This window comes from Pogoniulus pusillus, chromosome 39 (assembly GCF_015220805.1).
Source record: "Pogoniulus pusillus isolate bPogPus1 chromosome 39, bPogPus1.pri, whole genome shotgun sequence".
Classification (NCBI taxonomy): domain Eukaryota; kingdom Metazoa; phylum Chordata; class Aves; order Piciformes; family Lybiidae; genus Pogoniulus; species Pogoniulus pusillus.
The window spans coordinates 4265560-4289078 of NC_087302.1; the positions used below are offsets into that span (position 1 = coordinate 4265560).

The 23519-nt window shown below is 44.5% G+C and overlaps 1 protein-coding gene across 1 annotated transcript; it reads right to left on the reverse strand.

Annotated features, from left to right (window-relative positions):
- Positions 1-193: 193 nt before the first annotated feature.
- NUCKS1 (nuclear casein kinase and cyclin dependent kinase substrate 1) lies at positions 194-22969 on the reverse strand. Its single transcript, XM_064174002.1, has 8 exons — positions 22706-22969; positions 14494-14543; positions 12614-12719; positions 11078-11133; positions 10598-10750; positions 9984-10136; positions 8736-8882; positions 194-7033 (listed from the first exon to the last, which is right to left on the reverse strand). The coding sequence occupies exons 1-8, from the start codon at positions 22720-22722 to the stop codon at positions 6834-6836; spliced, it is 882 nt and encodes a 293-aa protein (XP_064030072.1). The 5' UTR covers positions 22723-22969; the 3' UTR covers positions 194-6833.
- Between the last annotated feature and the right edge of the window lie 550 nt (positions 22970-23519).

Genomic DNA, 23519 nt, shown 5'->3' on the forward strand with positions numbered 1-23519 from the left:
CCAAAGTGTAGAACCCTGCACTTGACCTTGTTAAATCTCATCCCTTTGCCATTGATCATAGCCCCTCTCCTCCTTCTCTCCTCCAAACAGCCTTTACACCTCCCCAACACTCATCAAGCAAAAAACAACCAACCCAATAACCCAGTGCAGTATCATACCTTGGGAAGAGCAGGAAAAACGACACAACTCCTGGTCATGGGTTATAAAAGCCCTTTTTATAAAGCCATTTTTAAACAAAACCAAAAAGTTTACAAAAGAAAAGAAAAGATACAGAAGAATGAGTTGCTTAATATATTCCAAAAAAGGAGGGAAAAAAAAAAACCAAACAACCAAAAGAGGGTGTGGGGTGTGGGGGGGGACACAATTCCAACATGCTGAACAATAAAGGGTTTATTTTTTGTTGTTGTTTTCCTTGTGGTTTCTTTTTAATACAAAATACAAGCAAAGGATACACAAAAAACAGAGCTCAGGAGCAGGTATTCAGTCCTGGGAACTCTTTCAATAAAAGCAAAGCAGGGGGTTTGGGTGGGATTATGATTAATTTTTTTTTTGTTATTTTTATTATCATCATTTTAATCTTTTCTTTTCTTTGCAGGTACATAGACTGGAACAGGTCAAAAAGAAGTAGCACAAAAAAAAAAGACCATCACACAACTCTACCGCTGAAATGGCTGCATCTAGAAATCCACAAACGTGGTCGACACTCATGGTCACTTCAACCCCTTTAAAAGAAGGATTAAACCCAAAAGAAAACCTCCCAAATTGTTTTTCTGGTTGGGTTTTTTTCCTTGTTTTCCATTTTAAATAAAGCATTCATGTTACATTCAGCCTCAACTCTCCTAGTACCACACTACTGTCAAGGTATGGCATGACTTGCCAACGTCCCCCTGGCTGTGGTGGTGCCCATGCACACCCCAACCCCCAAGAACCAAATGCTGTTTGCAGCTGCTTCTTTTTTCTGCCTGCTCTTAAAAGGTTATAAAAAAAACTTCAAGGGATAAGGGGGTGGGGGAGGGGAACTGCAAAGAGAGCTGCTGGAAGAAAAAGCTCACCAGGGGGATTGCAAATACTCAAGACAAATACTCACTGCATACCACAGAGCAGTGCCTCCCAACTGCCAACCTGGAGTCTCCTCCTTTACCTTTTCCAAGTGATTAACTCAGGGTTTGCTGTGACATGTTCGTGGTTCAAACAAAAAAAAAACTATGTAGCTCTTATTTACAATTTCTTTTTTTTTTTTCAGTTTTTGTAACAATTTGCTTCTGCAAGGGGAGGAGGGAGGAAAAGGAGTTAAAACTTCACAAATCTTCAGAACACAAAAGGGAAGAAAAGAGGTCAGACGCTCCCCATGCGCCCGCTCGCACCCGCGCACTCACACGACAAAATACTTCAGAGGGGCTTTTACACACAGTTATCCTGGCTTAAGCTGATTGAGGATTTCTCCATCCCACCCACTTTCCCCCCACCCCCCCCAAAATATATATATAAAAAAACCCTTGCCCCCAATATACAAAGCATATGCACAATGGTGGTTTTGCAGTCACACTGAGCATGCTCAGACCGATGGACCCACTCGATTCACGCGGCTGAAGGGGCAGAGTCTAAAGAGTCACTTCCAATAGTGGTTGATACACAAGAGTCAGCACATGGCCAGAACTGGACTAGACTTCAGAAATGTTTTGTGGTTAGGGGTTTTTTTTGTTTTTAATATAAAGAATTTCATGAAAAGACATTCAAATGCCAGTCCTCTACTGAAGTGGGAAGTCTAAAACGTGAGGATACACTTAAGGGTTTGGGGAAGTGTCCCAAGGACACTGCGGATGTTCCTCAAGAGTACTTCAAACCCAAAGTCATCTTGGACAGTTAAGAACAAGAGGAGTTAAGTTTTGCAGGACTTGTATTTAAACCTCCCAAAACTGTAGGAAAATAGTCAAAGTTTAGGGAAAAACAAACAAACAAAAGTTCTATTTGATCATATACATATAGAATATATAATTTCCACATATAGATGTGACACCCCCCCCTACCCCACTTCCCCCTCCCCCCCAACCCACACCCACCCCAAACCTAACCTATCCTATCCACCAGCAACTATTTTGTGACAGTGTCCCTTTTAAATATCCATCTGCTCACCATTTCTCATACCCTGCCTTCCCCCAACAGATGAACCTCTCAAATATTAACCTCATGGATCACTTTTGTTGGTTGGGGTTTGGTTTTGGTTTGTGTTTTTTTTTCTCTTCCCCTTCCCCTCCCTCCCTCCCTCCCCTCCAGAACCATGTGTTCAACAATATGATCCATTATAAAAATAAACACTTCACAAACAAATTACAGAAAGCAAAGCACCAGTTTCTACAGCTCAAAAAAAACCAAACAAACCAAGCTTCCAGCATGTTACAGTTTTACTTCCACTTCCCTCCTTTTAACCTGGGTGCCTCAGTGTCTAATTGTACCTTTGTGACCATCACCAGTGGAGGGTTAAAAAAAAAGAAGAAAGGAAAAAGGGAAAATATCAAAAAGGAAAAAAAAAAAAAAAGGAATTCAAGTGCATCTTCTGCCACTGCTGAGTCCATCCCCTGTGGCTACAGCTGTATGGTGGCAAGGGAGTTGAGCAGGCTCCCAACCATTACCTGGTGCTGGTGAGGGGTTCCTAGCAGAAGTCACTCAAAGATGTGTTGCTGCTTCTCTCCCCACGTTTTGCTGCTTGGATTAGCCAAGGAAATCCAAAGCATCTCAGCTGCCTCATTTCTAAGCCTTGCTCTCACCCACGCTGCGTTCTGAAACCCACCGAGCTTGGGGCTGTTGGTGCTCTCATGCTGATCAAACACAAACTGAAGCAAATCAACTTCAGTGTGAAATTCCAACTGGAATTGCCCTTCCCCCCCCCCCCCCATTCAAATATAAACTGAAGCAAATCAACTTCAGCATGGAATTCCAATTGGAACTGCCATTCCTAGTCATTCAAACACAAAGTGAAGCAAATCAACTTCAGCATGGAATTGCAATTGGAATTGCCCTTTTTTTCCCCCAATTCAAACAGAAACTGAAGCAAGTCAACTGCAGCATGAAATTCCAACTGGAATTGCCTTTTTTTCCAATTCAAACAGAAACTGAAGCAAATCAACCTCAGCATGGAATTCCAACTGGAATTGCCTTTTTTTTCCAAACACAAACTGAAGCAAATCAACTTCAGCATGGAATTGCAATTGGAATTGCCCCTTTTTTCCCAATTCAAACAGAAACTGAAGCACATCAACTTCACCATGGAACTCAAATTGGAATTGCCTATTCTTATTCATTCAAACACAAACTGAAGCACATCAACTTCACCATGGAGTTGCAATTGGAATTGCCTTTTCTCCAATTTAAACAAACTGAAGCAAGTCAACTGCAGCATGAATTTCCAACTGGAATTGCCTACTCTTTTTTCACTCCTCAAGCCCTGTGTTCAGTTCAAGGCAGAACTATTGGCATGTAACTGCAAAACTAACTGCAGTGGTGGGGACTGAGAGACAAGAGAGAGAATGAAGTCAGTTCTGAACTAGCATTTCAGGACTAAGGTTAGGGCTGGGCATTAGATTGGCTGGATTTGGGAATAAATCCATTTTACCTCTCTGCAAAGGCTCCAAAAGCTACAGCTGTGGAATAGAAGCTGATCTTTTAAATGCCTCCTGTGAATGAAGCTTTCTGCTCCATGAAGAACTGTTCATGCTCCTCAAGAAAGGCATTTTTACAGCTTTCCCTCAAGGAAAGCTTCAGAGGAATTAAAAAGGACGTTTAAAAATGGTTAAGTCTGCCACTACTGAAGAATATCACCTACTAAAAAAGTATTAGCTTTCTCCTTTGTTTTAATCCTCTACCCATTGAGATGTCAACTGCTGTGTTTCTAACAGAGTAACCAAGAGACTGTTAGGGCTTAGTGTTTGCACAGATCAGCAAACCAGGAAAACCTAGGAGTCACCAAGTCCCACAAGCAGAGGATTTCCATAGTGTTTGGGTTGTGACAAACTCCAAGAGAAGCATCACAAAAAGCCTGGAATAGCCACGAGAGATGAATGTATGAGAGAGCAGAAGAGTTTTGGAAGAGAAAAGGGCTAAAATTGTCAGGTGAAAAATAATCCCAGTGTAAAACCTGAACTGAAGATAACAGAAATGCTGTTCTCACAGCTTTTAGTTAACTGAGCTAGGAAAAACAAACACCAAAATACAGCTTAAGTGGAACTTATAAACTCTTCAGAAAATTAGGCCAAGTGGCTAAAGAAACTGCTGTTTCTATGTTTAAGTAATCCTCGTACATTTTAATACCCAAAAAAACCCAACAGAGAAGAAGCTAAGAGCAAGAATAGCTTGAAACAGTCTGGCCAGAAGGAGAACTCTGCACCAGACACTCACAGGTGTGTGCTATCCCCATGTTTCAGCTACATGTTGGGCTTTTTTTTCCAAACATGACCATTTCTTTTTCCCTCTGATCCAAGAAAAACTGGACTAAGGAGGGGGATGAAATGCAAGAGCCTTTGCACTCCTAAAAACATGGCAAGTGGAGAAGAGGGGGATTACATCCACTGCTTATGTTAGGACTCCAGTTTTAAGCTGCTGTGCAAAATGAAAGCACATTAAAATAATAACCATTAAAGAAATTAGATTCACAATGGAAACACTGATCATCTTTATTGCAACTGCAACAGGAGCTTCATGATAGTAAAGAATGTTGGGAAAACTTCTTTTTATAAGCCAAGGTAAAAGTAATTTACCAGCCTCAATAAAAACCCATGGCTATGAATCACAACAAGACAATCAACTTGGCTGTTCATATTAATATCCCATTCCACATTTTAAGCTCCATGCTGCGTTCAGCATCTTCAGCCTCCCTATGTCACTCAGCCAAGAGTCCTTCCTGGTTATATTTTAGTGTATCACATCTAAAAAGCTCTTTAAAAATCCAAATAGGATTAAAAATCTGGTAGCATGTGTACTAAAAATCCCAACTAATTAGCTGCCTTATGTTACCTTCAAGAGGATGGTTACAAAACATGTAGTTCTGTGCCAAAGAGGGAAAAAGAGATGTGAAGTTTGCCAGCTCTAAGTTAACTGTGAATGACATACAGAAAGCACAAAGGGTTTCAGAATCAGAAGAGAGAGAAAAATGGCAGGTCCAGTTTACAGTCTTTCTACCACCAAAGATGGCAGCAGGCTCTGGTTTAGGGTTTGAAAACCAAGGCTGGTGGATTTTAATTGAAATTTAAAAAGGATATGGCTGCTTTCACTAATAAAAACCTCCAACATTGAAATGTCACCACAGGCTGCTTAAGTGGTTTGTCTTTGGAGGGAGATCCTGCTTTTCTGATAGCCCTGCTATACTGCTTCCAAAATACACTTTCTCCTACTTTCACCCTTTATCACTCTTCTCTGATCAGCATTTTTTAGTCTCAGGGAGCAGAGTGATGACCAACAAGAGTCAGAAGTGTCAATGTGGGAGCAAAGCCTCCCAAGGCTGTGGGATGGAAGGATGAAAGAATGAAAATGGTAGTGTGATTATGTTCACTACCCATGGAAGTCTGCTGTCCAAAACTGCAGCTGAAAAGGCTAAGAAGTTTGACTACAGAGTCTTTGGGCACAGGTGGAGAGGCTGAGAGGTTTGACTACAGAGCCTTTGGGCACAGGTGAAGGGAGAGAAGAGAAACACTTACACGTAACTCATGGGATCTGAGACTAACCAGAACATTCCAGCAAACCAGAACATTCCAGCAGTCTTTTGCTTCACAATGATAAATGGACATCCCTTGCCCCAAAAGCTGAAGGACTGAGGTTTACATTCCCATTAGATTGGGGTGTTGCCCCTTAAAATAACCCAAACAAGTTTAAAGGCATTTTCTCCACAAGATCAAATGGAAACCAGTGTTTAAAACTGAAATTGCTTTCAGCTTCTCTTCCCTGTTCTGCCCATCTGTAGCCAACCTTGGAAGAAACAGTTTGAAAACAGAGTTTTAAAAGATTGTTTTTCAATTTCTTTCCCCTGTTCTGCCTAACCTTGGATGAAATAAAGGAGAGTGAACGGATGCAAGAAGCCTGTGGGTTGGATTTGTATAGGATGGACACCAGATAGGCAAACTGCAGATCAAAGACAGAATATCTGCACCCTAATTGCAGTCTAAATAAGACAGTGGATCTGCTACAAGTCTCTTGATTGCCTTCCATTAAAAACGTGCCTGAGTCCAAGAAACACAAGGTTCCTCCCACTCTATTGGAATTCACCTCAACTGCTTTGTTTGAGTGACCTTTTTTCACCAAAAGTCTCTTAAAGCAGAGCTTCATTTTGTTCCCCACATATTCCAATCCAGTATAACAGCTTTAAGGAGCTCTTACCAGCACTGGGAAATCTATTCTACTTACAGCTTGTTAAGTACGGTTTCCACATAATCAGTCTCAAACCTTATTGCTTCACAACTGCAATCTCCCTTAAAAATAAAACACACACCAGGAAAAAAAAAAAGAAGAAGAAGAAGAAAAAAGAAAGGTATTTCAATGGTCTGCTCAATTTGTCTGAAATGGCTTTCAGGTTTGGAGGAGGGAGGGAGAACGGAATGGCCAACAGAGAACATCGACTTCAAAATCTGACCCTAGAAGGGTTTCCTCTTATTAAAAAAAGGATACACTGTATTAAACAGCTGAAAGTAAAGACAGCATTCAAAGCCCATGAGTCAAGCCACAGCCCAAACCGTGTTCTACCCCTATGTAGGTTTTCTTTTCCTGTTTTTTTTTTCCTTTTTTTTTTTCTCCTTTTTTTTTTTTTCTTTTCTAACCAAAGATTTTTTTTTTTCCTCCTCAACTGCCCTTTAATCTTCACCAGAGGGAGCTTCATCTTCAGATCCCTCATCTCCTGACTTCTCTGGAGGAGGGCTGGTGGATTTTTTCTTTTCTGGTGGACTTTCAGGCTCTTCATCCTCTTCTTTGGGGGATGGGGTTTTTTCTTTTGTTGCCTTAGAAGCTGTGGGGCGACCTGCCTTCCCTTTGCCTTTCACTGGGCTGGGGGTCACTGGGAAAAGAAAAAGGCTTATCAAAGTTCTGATCAGCAACAACAACCAGAACAAACAAGCAGTCAGATAGCTTCACACAAACAGAATTTCTTACAAGACACCTCAGCAGCAAGCTTCATTTCACTTTGCCCATACCAGAATTTGCTATAAGACCTCAGCAGCAAGCTTCATTTCACTTTGCCCATACCAGAATTTGCTATAAGACCTCAGCAGCAAGCTTCATTTCACTTTGCCCATACCAGAATTTGCTGTAAGACCTCAGCAGAAAGCTTCATTTCACTCTGCCCATACCAGAATTTGCTACAAGAGTCCTCAGCAGAAAGCTTCATTTCACTCTGCCCATGCCAGAATTTGCTATAAGACCTCAGCAGCAAGCTTCATTTCACTCTGCCCATACCAGAATTTGCTATAAGACACCAGCAGCAAGCTTCATTTCACTTTGCCCATACCAGAATTTGCTATAAGACACCTCAGTAGCAAGCTTCATTTCACTTTGCCCATACCACACACAGTCTTTTTGATCATTCCTCATTAGTAAAGCTAAGCTGAAAAGTGACAGCCCTCAGGATAATGGCTTCAAAATGGATGAACCTCTATTTAGATGAGACACTAGGAAGAAATTCTTCCCCATGAGGGTGGTGAGGCAGTGGGACAAGTTGCCAGAGAAGTTACAGGGGCTCCAAGGCTGGAACTATCCAAAGCAAGGTTGGCTGGGGCCTTGAGCAAGCTGGTCCAATAGGAGGTATCCCTGCTCATGGCAGGGAGGTTGGAACTAGACTATCTTTAAGATGCCTTCCAAACTCAGCTTTCTTTGATTCTATAAAAAGCTAGATAATAAGATTTCTAAACTATTTAATTGCAAATCCTTCCTAATTACTGGATAGGACACAATAAATTGCCAAAGCAGTACATACATTGCTATTTTGACTTTAGACTGCCCACAGAAATGGATCAATTTTGGTTCAGATCTCTCTACTTCTCTCAGGTGGCCAGCACCAGAACAAGAGGACACAGCCTCAAGCTATGCCAGGGGAGATTTAGGCTGGAGGTGAGGAGAAAGTTCTTCCCTGAGAGAGTCATTGGACACTGGAATGGGCTGCCCGGGGAGGCGGTGGAGTTGCCATCCCTGGAGCTGTTCAAGGCAGGACTGGACGTGGCACTTGGTGCCATGGTCTGGCCTTGAGCTCTGTGGTAAAGGGTTGGACCTGATGATCTGTGAGGTCTCTTCCAACCCTGATGATACTGTGATACTTTCCTCCACCCTGAAAACATTACAAAGTTCATGAGCCTCATAAAAAGATAAAAACAATAAAGCAGCCAGGAATTCTATTATTTGGCTGTGACACAGAGTCAGACTGCAGCACCTCAAGAGGGAAGGTTTGGGAATCCACACAAAGGTTGAGTTGGCTCGTTGGCAGAAACTAGTTAACCCTAGTCAAAAGTTAAAGCCACCTTATTATTTCACAACGTTATTATTTCATTGTGGTCCCTGCCCATGGTAGGGGGGTTGGAACTAGATGATCCTTGGGGTCCCTTCCAACCCTGACTGATTCTATGATTTAAATCATGAATTACATGTTCTGTATGTACAGCACTCTGGGTGATTGTCTACTGACCCCAAGTGTTTTATTGAGTCTTATACAGCAGGAAAAAAAATCAGCCCCTAAAGCACTCTGTTTAACTTCCTTAACATCATCTCACCTGTAGCCTTTAGCCTGGGCTTGGGCATTTTCTTTTCTTTCCTCTCTGGCTTGGATTTCTTAGAGACTTTTTTGTTTTTCTTTTTTGAACTGCCATAGTCACTGTCATCATCATCTTCCATGAGGAAGTCTTCATCGCTTCCCGAATCTGCCGAGTAGAAAGAAATGTAAGGTTTTGGAAGAAGACACAGGTGAGAGATCAGTCAGTGGAGAGAAGAATCTAGCAGCCTCTGATCTGGTGAGCTCTCACTTACCTACTGTGCTACAGAAATCTGATACAGATTTCACACTCTTTGGGGTAAAGCACAGTAGGACAAAGTGTTCTGAGGTCTTCAAAATATGCCTTATCTCCTTTACAAGCCACTTATCTCAAAAGGCAGAGAATCTCTTGACAGAGAAGTTAAGTGAGCTTCTCCATGGTGTTCCAACTCCATCCTGAGATCAATTTTGCACTCTGTACTGCAAGAACTTCCCGTGGTTCATCACCAGTTGACTCCATCTTTTCTTACCAAACTGTCCTATTGTGGCCGATCAAGGACAAAGTCACCCTCTGAAAGCATCATCAATGCCTCAAAACCAGTGAGGTACCAACAAGTAGCAGAAAGCAGAGACTTTGACTGCAATCCTTTGGGACTGCTTACAGACACTTGTAGGTCTTTGCTGCAGACTTTGGACAGCAATTCTAGGTGTGCAAAGCAGTGACAAATGAAGGACAAGTCCATGTCTGCACTGTCAGAGAGACTTTTCATAAAGGTGTCTAGCAACAGGCCAAGGGGGAATGGTTTGAAGCTAAGGGACAGCAGGGTTAGTCTGAAGCCTGGGAAGAAGTTCTTCAGAAGGAAGGTAGTGAGACTCTAGAATAGGTTGCCCAAGGAGGTTGTGGCTGCCTCCTCCCTTGGGATAATCATAATCACAGAATCATAGAATCAACCAGGTTGGAAGAGACCTCCAAGATCATCCAGTCCAACCTAGCACCCAGCCCTATCCAGTCAACTAGACCACAGAATCATAGAATCAACCAGGTTGGAAGAGACCTCCAAGATCATGCTCAAGGCCAGGCTGGACGAGGCCCTAAGCAGCAGAGTCTAGTTGAGAGGTGTCCCTGCCCATGGCAGGGAGGCTGCAGTAGATGATTGCTGAGCTTCCTTACAACATAAGCCATCCCATGACTACTTTTGTTGTCCGGCCAGACCCACAATCTCACACCCAATATACCCAGTGCCACATTCATTTCCATTATTTCACTCACTCTCCTGGAATTGTGCCTCATCATCCTCTTGTTCTTCCTCCTCACTACCCACATCATCCATGAGCATCTCTCGTTGCTTAGAGGCTGCTTTGGATGCTGCCTGTCGTTGCTGGCGCACGTTTTTATGGTCTTCTTTCTCATCCTCGCTGTCCTCTGCAGCAAAAGTCATCAAGTTGTAATGAAGATATAAAGCACAGCCCACCCAACTGTCCAGAGCTAGCAGGTGGGCAAGACAAAGGTCAAGTCCTTCAGGAGAAACTTAATCAAGATGCTCACAGAGAGCAGAACAAGGCCTGTTGTGACAGAACAAGGGCTGATGGCTTTCAACTAAGAGGGAGACTCAGACTAGAGAGAAATTTTACACTAAGATGGTAAGACCCTGGCCCAGGTCTGGTTGTTTGTGGCTCTAAGCAATCTGCTCTAGCTGAAGGGGTCTCTGCTCACTGTAAGGTTGCTGGGCTAGATGAGCTTTGGAAGTCCTTTCCCACCTAAAGCACTCAGTGATTCCATTCTGCAATTACACTTTTGACTCAGCAAGTCAGCTTCTGTAACCCAACAACGACCCAGCACAGCAGCTGTCCCTGCAAAGGCTAACAACCCTTCTTTGTTTTTACCTGCAGGCCTTTTCCTGGATTTGGAAGCTGCTCTCTTGTTCTTTTCTGGTTTAGCCTTTTTTCCTTTTTTGCTTTTTTGAGAGCTCTCATAGTCACTGTCAGCTTTGCCATCATCTGCTCCTAAGTCATCGTCTTCACTGCCAAAATCCTCATCTGGAAGAAAAAGGTACAGACATGAAGCTTCTTGTATCATTCTGAGATATGGATGAGAACTGAAAAGAGGTTAACACAGACCTGTGAAGAGAAACTTTGTAACAAAACAAAATACAACAATCTGTTATTCCAAATCAGTGTTGGAAGAAGCAACAGCAGAGGCAGCAGCAGCAGCAGAGACAGCATTAAATTTAAGTTCCATCTGTTAGAAAAGTGCATTCTTCTCTATTAAAACTATTTCTTTCCTCTGTCAAATCCTACTCCTGTAGCTCTTACAACCTGCCCTTCAATTTGAAGATATTCCATCAGTAGCATAAGGTTAGTTACCTGCTGAGTGTGAATCATCTTTCTTAGTCTTCACATCTTTTTCTTCTGAATCCTCACTGAAAATAAGAGAAAGACAAGGGTCTGACTGCTGTTAGCTTCAACTTCAGTCACTGCTGTGTGGAAAAGAGCAAGTATCACACAGCAAACTGATCTCTAGGCTAGGAACTTGCACTTTCCCTGGGTGTTACACACCAGGATTACCCATTTGTGCATGTAGTTGTGGTTGGAAAGAGACTGTTCAAACTCTGCATCACACACAATGTGATGTGCAGTCAAATTTCTCTCTGCTCCGTCCCAGTGAGGCCACATCTGGAGTACTGGGTGCAGTTCTGAGGTTCCCCAATTCAAGAGAGGACAGGGAACTACTGGAGAGAATACAGTGGAGGCCATGAAGATGCTAAGGGACCTGCAGCATCTCTTGTGAGGAGAGAAGCAGAGAGGCCTGGGGCTGCCGAGCCTGGAGAAGAGCAGCCCCAGAGGCGATCAGATGAATATTCAGCAAGAGCTAAAGGGTAGGGAGCAAAAGGATGGGGCTGTTTGCTTCTCAGTGGCATCCAGTGACAGGACAAGAGGCAACTGGCACAAACTGGAACCCAGGAGGTTCCATCTGAACAGGAGGAGAAACTCCTTCAGTGTGAGGGTGCTGGAGCCCTGGCACAAGCTGCCCAGAGAAGTTGTGGAGTCTCCTCCTCTGGAGAGATTCCAATCTCACTTGGCCATTGTGATCCAGGGCAAGCTGTTGTGGGTGTCTCTGCTTTAGCAGGGGCTTGGACTAGATGATCTCCAGAAGTCCCTTCCAATCTCTACCATTCTGGAATTCTCTCAAGTAAATCAACCATGAACTAACATGGTTGAGATGAATCATGCACTTCCCTCTCATCCTACCAATAACCCAGATGTCTTTTATTCCACAGTTAGAATGTTGATGTTTCAGACACCAATCCATGGCTGAGTTATAAATGGAATGAAGTTTTATTCTGAATTAAGAGCCATCACTTGTCTTTATGCCATTGTTTTCTGTGGATTCCTTCATGCTGTGTGCATTGCCCAGTTATCAAAACAAGATACTCTGTTTATACATTACACAAAACTAGAAATGAGAAACAAAGACTCACAAATCTAACACAGACCTTACTCCTGACTGCCACTGCAACTGTCTTGTCACATCTTTAGCACAGGAATTCTCAGAGCATACTGAAAAACCATGGAAAATGAAATCCAATTTGCCAGTGACTTACCTGGGTAACTGTATTAGCTGTCAATATTTGTAACTCAGATCTATTCCTCCCAACTGTCTAGCTCCAGAAGCTACTGTAATGACACCCTACTACCGACAAGTACTTTACACATGATTTCTCTGTCTACTCAGATCAAAAAGCACCACCTCAGCGTCCAAGTCGGTTATGCAAGCTGTGTGACTGAGAGCTCTGTAGGCCTCGAGTTCCACTTACAATCATTCCTCTTAGAAGACACTGCTCCCCACACACAGGACAGGGTTTGGAGACATGTTGGTAACAGATGAAGTGCTTCTTTTACCTGTCCTCCTGAGAATTCTTCCCAGATCGCCTCTTATTTTTAGCCTCTCGGGGAGATGAGCGGATTTTCTTGGAGGGGGGACCTGAATCTCTTCCATAATCTTCATCTAGATGGGACAGTATAAAATGGTTTTGAATCAAACTCCTAGTTCCCCAGAAAACTGAATTCCTCAGCTATAACTTGATCATTTTATGCACAGCCTCTCCCCCCAAAATCACAAAGCTTCAAACAAACCTTGACTGAGAGAAAGTCCTGTCTTAAAAGTAGTGATTTAGATTTTCTTCTGTCAACAGCACAACAAAAATGCTGCTGACAAACAAGTCTCACACAGGACAATAAGGAAACACAGAAAAAGCCTCACAACAGGCCACAGCATCTCATTTTACATCTAGTTAGAAACAGAATTATGAGGTAGACTTATGAAAAATTAACATCCTAAATGTTAGAGCTATCAGTATGGTTAAGGGATTTGAACATGTGTCCTGTGAAGAAAGACTGAGAGACCTGGGGCTGCTTAGTCTGGAGAAGGCTGAGAGGGGAATCTTATTAGTATCTATAAATATCCAGGGGGTAGATGTCAAGATGAAGGCGACAGGCTCTTTTTGGTGGTGCCCAGTAACAGGACAAGTAACACTGAGCATAAGCTGCAAGTGAGGAAGTTCCATCTCAATGTGAGGAGAAGCTTCTTAGCTGTGTGGATGCTGGAGCCCTGAAGCAGGCTGCCTAGGGAGGTTGTGGAGTCTCCATCTCTGGAGAGGCTCCAAACTTAACTGAATGCATTCCTGACAGGATAAAGTTTAGTATTGCAGGGCAAATAGTAAAATTTCTACCCAGGACTTCCAGAGGGCGAACGTTGTCCTATTCAAAGACCTACTTAGAAGCATCCTGTGTGGTAGGGTTCTAGAAGGTTGGGGTGTCCAGGAGAGCCAGTTAAGATTCAGACACCACCTCGTCCAAGCTCAAGAAAAACATATACCCTTAGAAGAGGGGAAAGAAAGAGCAAATCTATGCTAGAGCAGGCAGGAAATTTGGAGGGCTGGACTAAATGATCTCCAGGTCACTTCCAGTCCCCAACATTTTGTGATTCTGTGTGACCTGCCCTAGGTAATCCTGCTTTGGGGCAGGGAAGCTGAACTAGGTGGTCTCCAGAAGTCCTTTCCTACCCCTACCATCCTACAAACCTATGCATTGCTGTATGTTTTCGACAGCAAACACTTTATTTGCTGTCCTACAGTGGGGGCAAAAAAATAGTCATTGTGTAGTAGTTTGCAGTGTTAACTTCTTACACTCTTACACAATAGCTCATTCAAGATGAGGAACAGAGCTGCAGTGAAGAACTCTGCATATTTGTTTCCATTAATTATCAGAGTAACCTCGCTCAGCAAACAGTAGCAGGATGTCTGTTTGCTAAGAACACAAAACATGCTCCCCATATGGCTTCCAGAAATATTGTGTTAATTCACACAGAACATAAAGCTTTTTTTTTTTTTAAGCAGCAATTCACAAAAATGCCTGACATTAGGGGACTAATGAGAGTCCACTGAAAACATTTTAATGTAGGGGGGGGGAAAGTAGCATCAAGGCGATTCTGCCAGACCATAACATAGACCAAGGAAGAAAACAGTTGGTGCCAACAGCCTCGAGGCACTACAACAATACAAGCATTAAATAATAAGATTTCTATCACCATTGTTTGTTTGATACAAAACATATGAGAATCATTACATTTTCAAAACCTTATTAACAATTCAGAGACTCTGAAAGCAGAAAGTCCTTAGAATGTTAAGCTAAAGATGCAACTAGAAACAAAACGATTTACATGCAAAGCAAGAAAGGAACTGCTCTAACTTAATATTATAGTGGTAAGAAAAAAAAATTACCAGCATCATCTGATTCCTGAAACTGAGAGTAATCGACCACCTTCCTGTTCCTGTTAAGGAGAGAAAAATAAACATTAGCAATTCATGATCTCAGAGATATAAAAGCATTCTCAAAGTAGTAAGGAACTGCCATGTCCTTGCTTCTAGTGCAGGATTTGTGACCCAAACCCATTCCCAAACTCTCATAAATAAGCCACCTCCAGCTCTGAAGTCAGAAACAAGCATGGGGCTATTTCAGCACTTTCCCCAGAAGCTGGTATCAGAGCCTGGATTAAGGTCTCAGAATTGGGAATTGCTTTTTGGTAGGCAGCACTCTTAAGGCTCACAACTGCAGCCAGGAAGAGCCATCTGAACCTCTGCTATATGGCTCTTCCCTTATTAAAATTCACTCTATCATTAGCTGTCAGATAATGAAAGCATTACTTGAAAGCTCTGTCTACAGCCCAAGATAAAAGACACAAAGGACACATCCCTCAAGCCAGAGGTCCCCCAATAGCCCGTCCTAAAGGTGTGATACTCAAAACCAGGGTTCCAGGGATGGAACAAGGGCAGCAATGAGATCAACATTTCCTAACTGCTGCTCAATACAATCACACTTGTTCTTATCTTCTGCTCAGAACTGTCTTCCCCCTTGAGCACTATTTCTAAAGCATTTCACTTCTAGGTGCTTTCTCAATTCATTACTTTGATGCTCTAAGATCTAAGACAGCTGCTTATAACTCCTGAAACTGCTAGAAAGGGTACAAAGGGCCACAAAGAGAATGAATGGACCAGAACATCTATGTGAAGAAAGGCTGTGGGACTTGTCATTTTTCATCTTGGAAAAGAGACTAAGGGAAGATCTCATAGATGTTGACCAATACTTAAAGGGTGGGTGCCAGGAGGATGAGGTCAGTCTGTTTTCAGTGGTGCTCAGTGACAGGGCAAGGGGTAACAAGCTGGAACATAGGAAGTTCCATCTAAACACGAGGAGGATCTTCTTTACTTTGAGTGGAAGAGCACTGAAGCAGACTGTCCAGCAAGGTGGTAAAGTCTCCATCTCTGAAGTCATTCTAAACATGCCTGGATGCTCTCCAGAGGTCTCCTCCAACCTGTATCATTCTGTGATGCTTTGACTAGGCACAAAAATGGAAGACACATTTAACCCAAGCTGTTGGACAGCCAAATTTTACCTCATCAGCACCTTCCCTGATCTCCAATCAAACTGAAAGTAGCCCAGGCAAGAAGATGTCACTACCAGTGCAAATGTAATGGTCAATTCCACACAAAATTAACCACACCTGTAGCTATTACGAAGATGACTGCCTCACTGCCAACAAAATTGGATCTATTTCTGTAACTTTAATAAATAAGCAAAATCTCAACCCCAAAGTATTGGTGACTGCTGGCTATTTTCTCAGCACCTGTCCCAATTACTTTATTGATAAGACACCACTGCCCTGTAATACAGCTCCTTGAGGGAGCCAAGGTAACTGAATTAGATTTGAGTTGTAGCTGGTAACACATCAGGCAAATTCAGACTCCAAACATCCACCTCTTGCAGCTGACATGCAACAGGAGGAGGCACAGCTGAAGAAGGCATGGCATTCAGACACCCCTACACGCACAGCTTACAATCCTTTTGACCCAAAGCCAAAGATGAATCTGGTTTCACAGTAATCACCCCACAAGCTCACCTCAACAGCTTGAAAAGTCAATGAGATGTAGGTTAACTCATCTACCCACATTATAGACTTCAGGAACACCTCAAAGAGAAGCCAGCATAAGCTCCATCCAGCACACAAAGCCCTTTCCCTGTACTGTGGAAACTGTAGGACTGTTGAACTTCACATTCAGTTCTCACACCTGAGCTGCACTTCGTGATTTCCACCATGCCTGATAAGACTGTTAAACCAAAAGATATCCTAGAAGTCATTGCTGTGTTCTGGGTGTTGATCCTTTTGAAAGCAGTTACAAGTTGCACTCCTGTACAAGTACCTCTACTCATGGCTTAAAGCAGCAGACTTAAAAAGACAAAGGAGCATAACAATTTTATCTTGAGCCAGCTCCAAGCCTCTCAGAAAAAATAAAATCAACCCCTTCCCAGTCCTTCAAAAACAAATCTAACAAGCAAATAAATGGAAGGCAAGACAAGTCATTAATTACATTTCTACAGGTTGAAATCCATCCAAGTTTTGGAGTACGTGTGAGTGGAACAAAGTACAACAGCAGTGTGCTCCAGAGCATGGTGCAGTATCAATTCAGGAGTACAACTGTTGGCAGAGTTTGTAATGGGCTACTGCCCAGGGACTCCAAACTCCTGTTCCAGCTGGAGATCTTCTGAAGACTGCCTCCTGACCCATCCCACATGTGAAAAAAAAAACAGAACCATCCACACAATTTTATTCTAGTATCTGATGAAGAATAAAGTTATGAAATCAACTGTAAATACGAGGTATTAGTTTCCTCTACTGTGGGAAAAAAGGTAGACTTGCCACATGCTCCATAAATCATTTCTGACACCACTTACCGAGCAAGCAAGATGGAAATTGCAATATTGCCACCTTCTAGTAAGTTGGTCAGACCCAGATACATCTCACTCATTTCTCAGACCCATAGTGTAATGAAAACGAAAGGCAGTCAAGATAAAACATCAACGAGAAACACTGTCTCTGTGGAACATATCCTTCTTCCCAAGCACTGTAGTCTGTTTTCATCTAGAAAGTAAATCTTGCTTGGCTCTCACTGCCTTGTGAACAGGAGTGGTGATACAAAAAAAACCAAACAAACATAAAAGCCACCATGGCAGAAGTAGGTCATAAGGATGGTCTGAGTTCTGGAGCAGCTCCCCTCTGGGGACAGGCTGCGAGAGCTGGAATTGTCCAGCCTGGAGAAAAGGCGGCTCTAGGGAAACCTTAGTGCAGCCTTCCCATACCTGAAGGGGGCTACAGGAGAGCTGGGGAGTGACTTTTGACAAGGGCTTGGAGTGACAGTACAAGGAGTAATGGCTTCAAACTGGAAGAAGCTCCATTTCAATTAGATATTAGGAAGAAAATTTTCCCCCATGAGGGTGGTGAGGCACTGGAACAGGTTGCCCAGAGAAGCTGTCTGTTCAGCTTGCTCTATCTTAACTTGCAAGGCAAGAAGGGTGGAGGAAAGCAGCATTTACGCTGATGTTACTGAAGGCAGTATCTTGCAAGTACTCTCGACAGAATCAGTGAAGCTCACAAGGACTGAAACAAACTGCTCTGCATTGGCCACTCTCCTCACTCTACACTCATCACTCACTCCATCTGGATCAATTTATGGTTCTCTTTAGAAGCGTCAACAGCACTGTTTCACTCATGTGAAATGCTTAATAACTATGAGTATGCAAAGAGAGACCTCATCTTCACAGCAGATAAATTCACTGGAGCTAAGCTAAATTCACTGGTTGTATCAGTGTGGAGTCTATCTCTTTGACACTAGCAAAACCAAGATGTTAAGGCAGGCAATCAGAAATAAACTATTTGTTAAAGTCAGTTAGACTGAGCATAAAAAGACAGCCTAGTAGGCATCTGGGATGGGTATTGTTCAATCTGGTTTAAAATATGCACTGAAATTTAAAGGTAACTTACTTGCTAACTCAATTGAACATTTAAAGTGTTGGTGTGAGGAGGAAATGGGGGAGGAAAGGCGGAGAGAGAGCCTGATGGTTTTTATAACAGCTATTTGTGGAATAAAGAGTAAGTCATCTTTTAAGTAACTCATCTTTGGAAGCACTTACTTAGCAAAGTCACACTCAAGTATTTAATAAGAGCTCAGAAAGAGTACATCTTACAAGCCATACTTGGTACTTAATAAAACTGAAATTGTGAAATATTAACTTGTAAAAGGATCACTAAATGACTGTAGAATCGAACAGGGATTGTATAGCAAGAGCTCATCTTCAGCTAGGCAAGTCCCTAAGCCCTCAGTCTCTAAGTCAATGTACCAGATGCATCAGAAAGCTTTGGGGTTTCAGAAGGGGATGGTCAGATCCTCAGTGATTTCCATAGGTATCAAAATCCAGAGCTAAGGCCAAGTGTAAAGAAAACAAATCTGAAAAGCAATGCTCCGAGGGGCTGCAAAATGCTGCTAATTGATCTCCAGCACTGGAGAAGAATGCTTAGGTCAAATTGTTATCAGAAGTAACCACCCATCCTCTGACACAATGTGGCAAGTGAAATGAATGACAGTTTAAGTGGTTACTGAGCTCTTTTGTTAACTACAGCATTTACCCAACAGAACCATTAAACTAAGTATTTGTGAAGCCTTATGTACCTTCTCACTACAGGAGCTTGGTGAGAAGTCAGCTTCACCTTCTAGTTCTCATTCCAGCTCCCACCTTATCAGTAACTACTGGCATTAAACCCATGCCTTTGGTGCCTTTTCAACGCATAGATAAGGAAAAAAAGACAGCTAGGAAATGCTTCTTCAAAGTTGTGCTCAACAAATCTGCAGTGATTTAGGCCTTAAATGAACACAGACTTGTAATTCTGCATCTCAAGCTGACACAGTTAGGTACCTAAACTACTTTAGTGTCAGTCCATTTAACTGGCACAACTGTGCTCAGACAGGACTCACCAACTAGAGGTTCCCAGTGAGAGGTCATTTGGTCTGAAACTGGTGCAACTCCAAACATCTCTAAGAACTGGCTATAACTCATGGCATGTGCATAATTTTTCAGGGATACACATCTTTAAACTCCATAAAACAATTAAATGATTGATGCAGCAACAATTTAAGCAGCTTTGGGCCTGTCTATTTTAAACTAACTACAGCTTTTAACATACAGCACAGAAATGTTTTGATGCAGAGCAGGGAGGAGAACAAACCCCAAAACACACACAAAATCAGTTCTGAAAGCTGTGTATTTGATTTTCATTATACTTTTACCTCGTTCTGTTTATCTTCAGAGCAAGGACAGTATATTGTTACTCATCTGGAAAGTGTCTCTAGCTTATCTCTGGACACAACCACAAATCATTACTCAAGTTAAACGCCAGTCCCCAAGAAGTGTTGCTTCCTTGTTACCCCTTGGAAGCTTTCCAGAATCGCAGTATCATTTACAGTGTACAGGTACAACAGTGGCAACAAATTACATTTTATTTAGTAAATAAATGTATTTTTTCCCTACAAGTAACATTTCAAAGGACCATTCTCCTTCCACTGCACTGCCAAAGCAAGACAGAGCTTCAAGAGCTACTAATAAAGAATAATTAGATTTGTGAAGCATTGAAGCACTGAGACTGTTCATTTTAAGACTGAAGACAGTTATGAATTGATCTAACAAAAATCCCCTGTGATTTCCACACCTGCCCACAGCTTTCATTTTGCAGTGCCTGCAGGAGTACCCAGTAAGTCAAACTGGCCAGTGAGAAAAGGCAGAAGCAAGCTCCATCACATTTAAAGACAAAATTCTTCCTTAAAGCACCTTAACTGATGATATATAGATAAACAGTGGCTCAAAACAATTTAATTTATATACAAGGACAGGAATATAGTAATGCAACCATCAAATGCTCTTTGCAGTACCTCAGAAGAGTTAGCCACAAGATCAGAGGTTGAGTAACTGCAGTGCCTTTACATTTTCCTCCTTGCCTTCTAAGAGTTAGTGGTGATACCATAATTGTTCACCAAGGAGAAGTTTAATTGTGCATTATGTCTTTAGCCCCAAGTGCCAGGCACACGAAGCCTGGAAATGACAGAACTTTATTACTGCTTCTTAATCTCAAGAACTGACTTCAGTCACCAGATTCAGTCTCCTATAGACAAGCAGAGTAAAAACAGAGGATCCGTGTTGGAAGTTCATTGGTTTTGGTGCATTTATCCTCATTGGAAACTAGTAGACAACTTTATTCAAACACCACTGAAGAGACCAAAACTTCTGCAATATTAAATCTTCCTCTGGTTAGGAACCTTTCACCAGACTTACTTCCATGTTACTAACCATAAGTGGAGACATTCAGGAAAAAAAACATAAATTATAGTTTCTCAAGGGTTTTTGTATCTATTAGGAGAGTTCTGCAGTTATTAGTAGAGCAATACAATGTCCTGGCCACTGAATATTTACATTTTTGCCCCTGAAAGGGCTGATAGATAGCAAACTGCTGGATCTATTCCTGACACACGCCCCAAAGGTTTGCTGCTACTATCAGCCTGCTGGACTTTGGCACTTCATTTTCCTGCAGCCCACTGCCTGTCAGCTGAGGGTGAGACAAGTCAGATCTTTCATAACACTGAAGGACTCTCTATTTATTTGTAATTATTTTTTTTAAGAACTACTTGCTTACTCATGTTACTTAACAGCAGAAACCTTAGGAGCTGCACACTTTTCTTACCTGTAGCAAGACCCCAATGCTGGCAAGGAAATCACCAGCTGAACATACACTGAAGTGTCACCCTGAGCAGCAAAGCCACTTCAGAACACAAGCACTGTCATTCAAGATCAGACCACCAGAGTCCAACACCCTGACTTGCAGAATGTCAGGCCCAGAGTATACACCCAGTCCTATTAATCCACCTTTTGCACCTGCAACAATTCCCTAAGGCTGGAACTTCAGGTTTAATTACCCTTAGCTTTGTCTGCTGGAAGAAACTACTGGTCAAAAAAAGCAATAAAAAACAGCCTTCACTAATCACTGCACCAAGCCTCCTACTTAGCACAGCAGCCCTAATTTCCACTAGTCTTTAAACTCTCACATGTTAGAGAGATTACTTAAGCACAAAGGCTACTACTACCTATAAATGCAGGTACTTAAGTTTTATTTCCTATTTATAACCCCAAATACCCTAGATCAGGCTTATTTGGAACAGAAGTGCAACCAGCCTTTTGCAATATCTCCAGAGTGAAAAATAAATCAGAAGATTCAAAAAATACCTTACAAAACTCTCACCTTTTCTATAAAGGCAACCAAAATTACATCATCACTCTCTGAGCACCTCCCCAGAAAGAAGTTAAAAAGAACACACTCTCCACCCTCAGTAAACCTTCAGCTACTTCGGAAGGTTAAGTTCTCTGTGCAAAGGTATCACGACTCAACAACGGAAGATTCCTCTGCAGCCCCACGCTGCAGGTCCAACTAAAGACGCAGACACCACCACCTACCTCCTCTACTTCTGCAGAGAATACAGCCCTTTTAGCTAAATGGCCCACGGTTTCCTCCTCCCCACGACCTAAAATCAGTCATCTCGGGGGAGGAGGAGAGGAAAGGGGGAAATACCAGTAGGAAACCGACCCGGGGAGAGCAGTTAGCTACCAGGCGAGAGGAAAAGGGCGTGTGTTCAACGCTGCTCCCACCAGAGGGGGCGGCTCCTCCGAACTCCTCCCCTAAACGTGGTTTAACTTCTATGCACAGCCCCTCTCCTCCAGACCCTCGCTGGTCACGGCGTATTGCATGCGTGTCCCCTCCCCCAGCCAGCGTGGTCTGCTTCCACCACCACCACCACCCCCCACCCTGCTGGAAGAGGGTGCGGGGGGCTGCGACAGAGGCCTGGTTGGCGAACACCGCCTCTCGCCCGCCCGTTCTGCACGAAGTGGGTCACGGTGGATCGTGGCGATTCAGTTTTTTTTTTCCCGTTACAAAATGTGGGACGCTGGACGCGGCCTCTCTAATGGCCTCTTCTTCGCACGCCCCGTCAAGGCGCAGAGAAAAGGGCTGCCGCCTCCCCGTTCGCCCCCCCCCCCCCCCACTCCGGCAAGCCCAGGGCGATGCACATCACCCGGGGCCAGGCTTGCAACGAGGCACGTCGCAAATAAATTGAAAAAATAAATAAAATCTAAAGTTGTAGGAACGATAAAAAAAAAGAAAAAGGGGGTGGGAAGGGGAAAACGCAGAACGTGGCCCATGCTGCACCCGCGCGGCCTCCCTGCCCCCGCCGCCGCGCCCGCTCTCCTCCCCACGGCCACGCAGCCGCCCCTCGCCCTGAGGGAGCCTCGCCGCCCGCCTGGCCTTCAGCAAGCCCACACCGTCTTCCCCGCCCCTCCGCGCCTCGGCCAGGCCAGGCCCGGCCCGCCTCGCCTCGGGCTGCCCCTTCCCCAGGCACGGCCTGCAGCGAGGCCTGCAGCAAGGCAGGCGGGAAGGCCTACACACTGCCGGCCCGCCGCCGGGGGCCGGGCCCGGGAGGAGGGAGGGAAAGAGGGAGGCAGCGCTGGCGCCGCGGGTGGGAGGAGAGGCGGGAGCGGGGCCTCCGCGCTCCGCCAAGGACTCACCTGACAGGCCTGGACATTTTCCCCACTGGTTCGGGCCCGGCCCTGGGGACGTCGCCCAGCGCTCAGGGGAAGGAGGAAAAAATGAACGGTCGCCCGGTGCGGGCTCGGCGTCGCCCGTCCCTTCTCCGGAGCGAGCGGGAGCCCTGGGCCCAGCGCCTCAGGCCGCGCCTCCCGGAGCCGCCTCTTCTCCCTCAGGCGCTGCCGCCGCCGGCCCGCGCCCCGCCGCGGGAGACACCCGCTCCTCTGCGTGGGCCGCGGCCCCCCCACCCCCGGTCACCGCTCCTCCTCCGCCGCCGCGGTCGCCGCTGCTCGCCGATCCCCCCCGCAAAATGGTCGCGTTCGCACCGCCGAGAGGATGCGAGCGGGGGGCGGTGCAGCCTACCCCGCTGGCACCGCCTCCTCCCCATCTCATTGGCCGCGGCGGGGAGGACGCCGCGTCCCATTGGCTAGTTCGAACCATCACGGCGTGCAGACCCTGCCCACTCCCCGCGCGGGGAGGGCAGGGAGCCGAGGGCGCCCCACACGCTCAAGCGGCTGTGAGTGACAGAGCGGGGCCGCGGCTCTGCCCGCAGATTCGCCACCGGTTCGCGGCGGCACGGCCGCGCCGAGTCACCCCCGTTCCGCCACATCAGCCCCGCGCCACCGCTGTCGATACCCGGCCTGAATCTTTTCTGGGGCTCACGGAAGCCGGCGCGGCCGTGGGGCACTTCCCGCAGATTCGCCAGGCGCGGCCTGGCGCGGTTTTGGAGGGAAAAGGCGGGGAAGCGCCGCACCGCCTCGCAGCGGCCCCGCGGGCGTCGACGGCCCCGCAGCG

What these genes read in the sequence shown, in the direction of transcription:
- NUCKS1 (XM_064174002.1), bottom strand. An exon ending in AGATGATTCACACTCAGCAG is followed by an intron (nt 10,751 to 11,077) that starts GTAACTAACCTT and finishes TTTTTCTTCCAG; the next exon opens with ATGAGGATTTTGGCAGTGAA. An exon ending in ATCCAGGAAAAGGCCTGCAG is followed by an intron (nt 10,137 to 10,597) that starts GTAAAAACAAAG and finishes CTTTTGCTGCAG; the next exon opens with AGGACAGCGAGGATGAGAAA.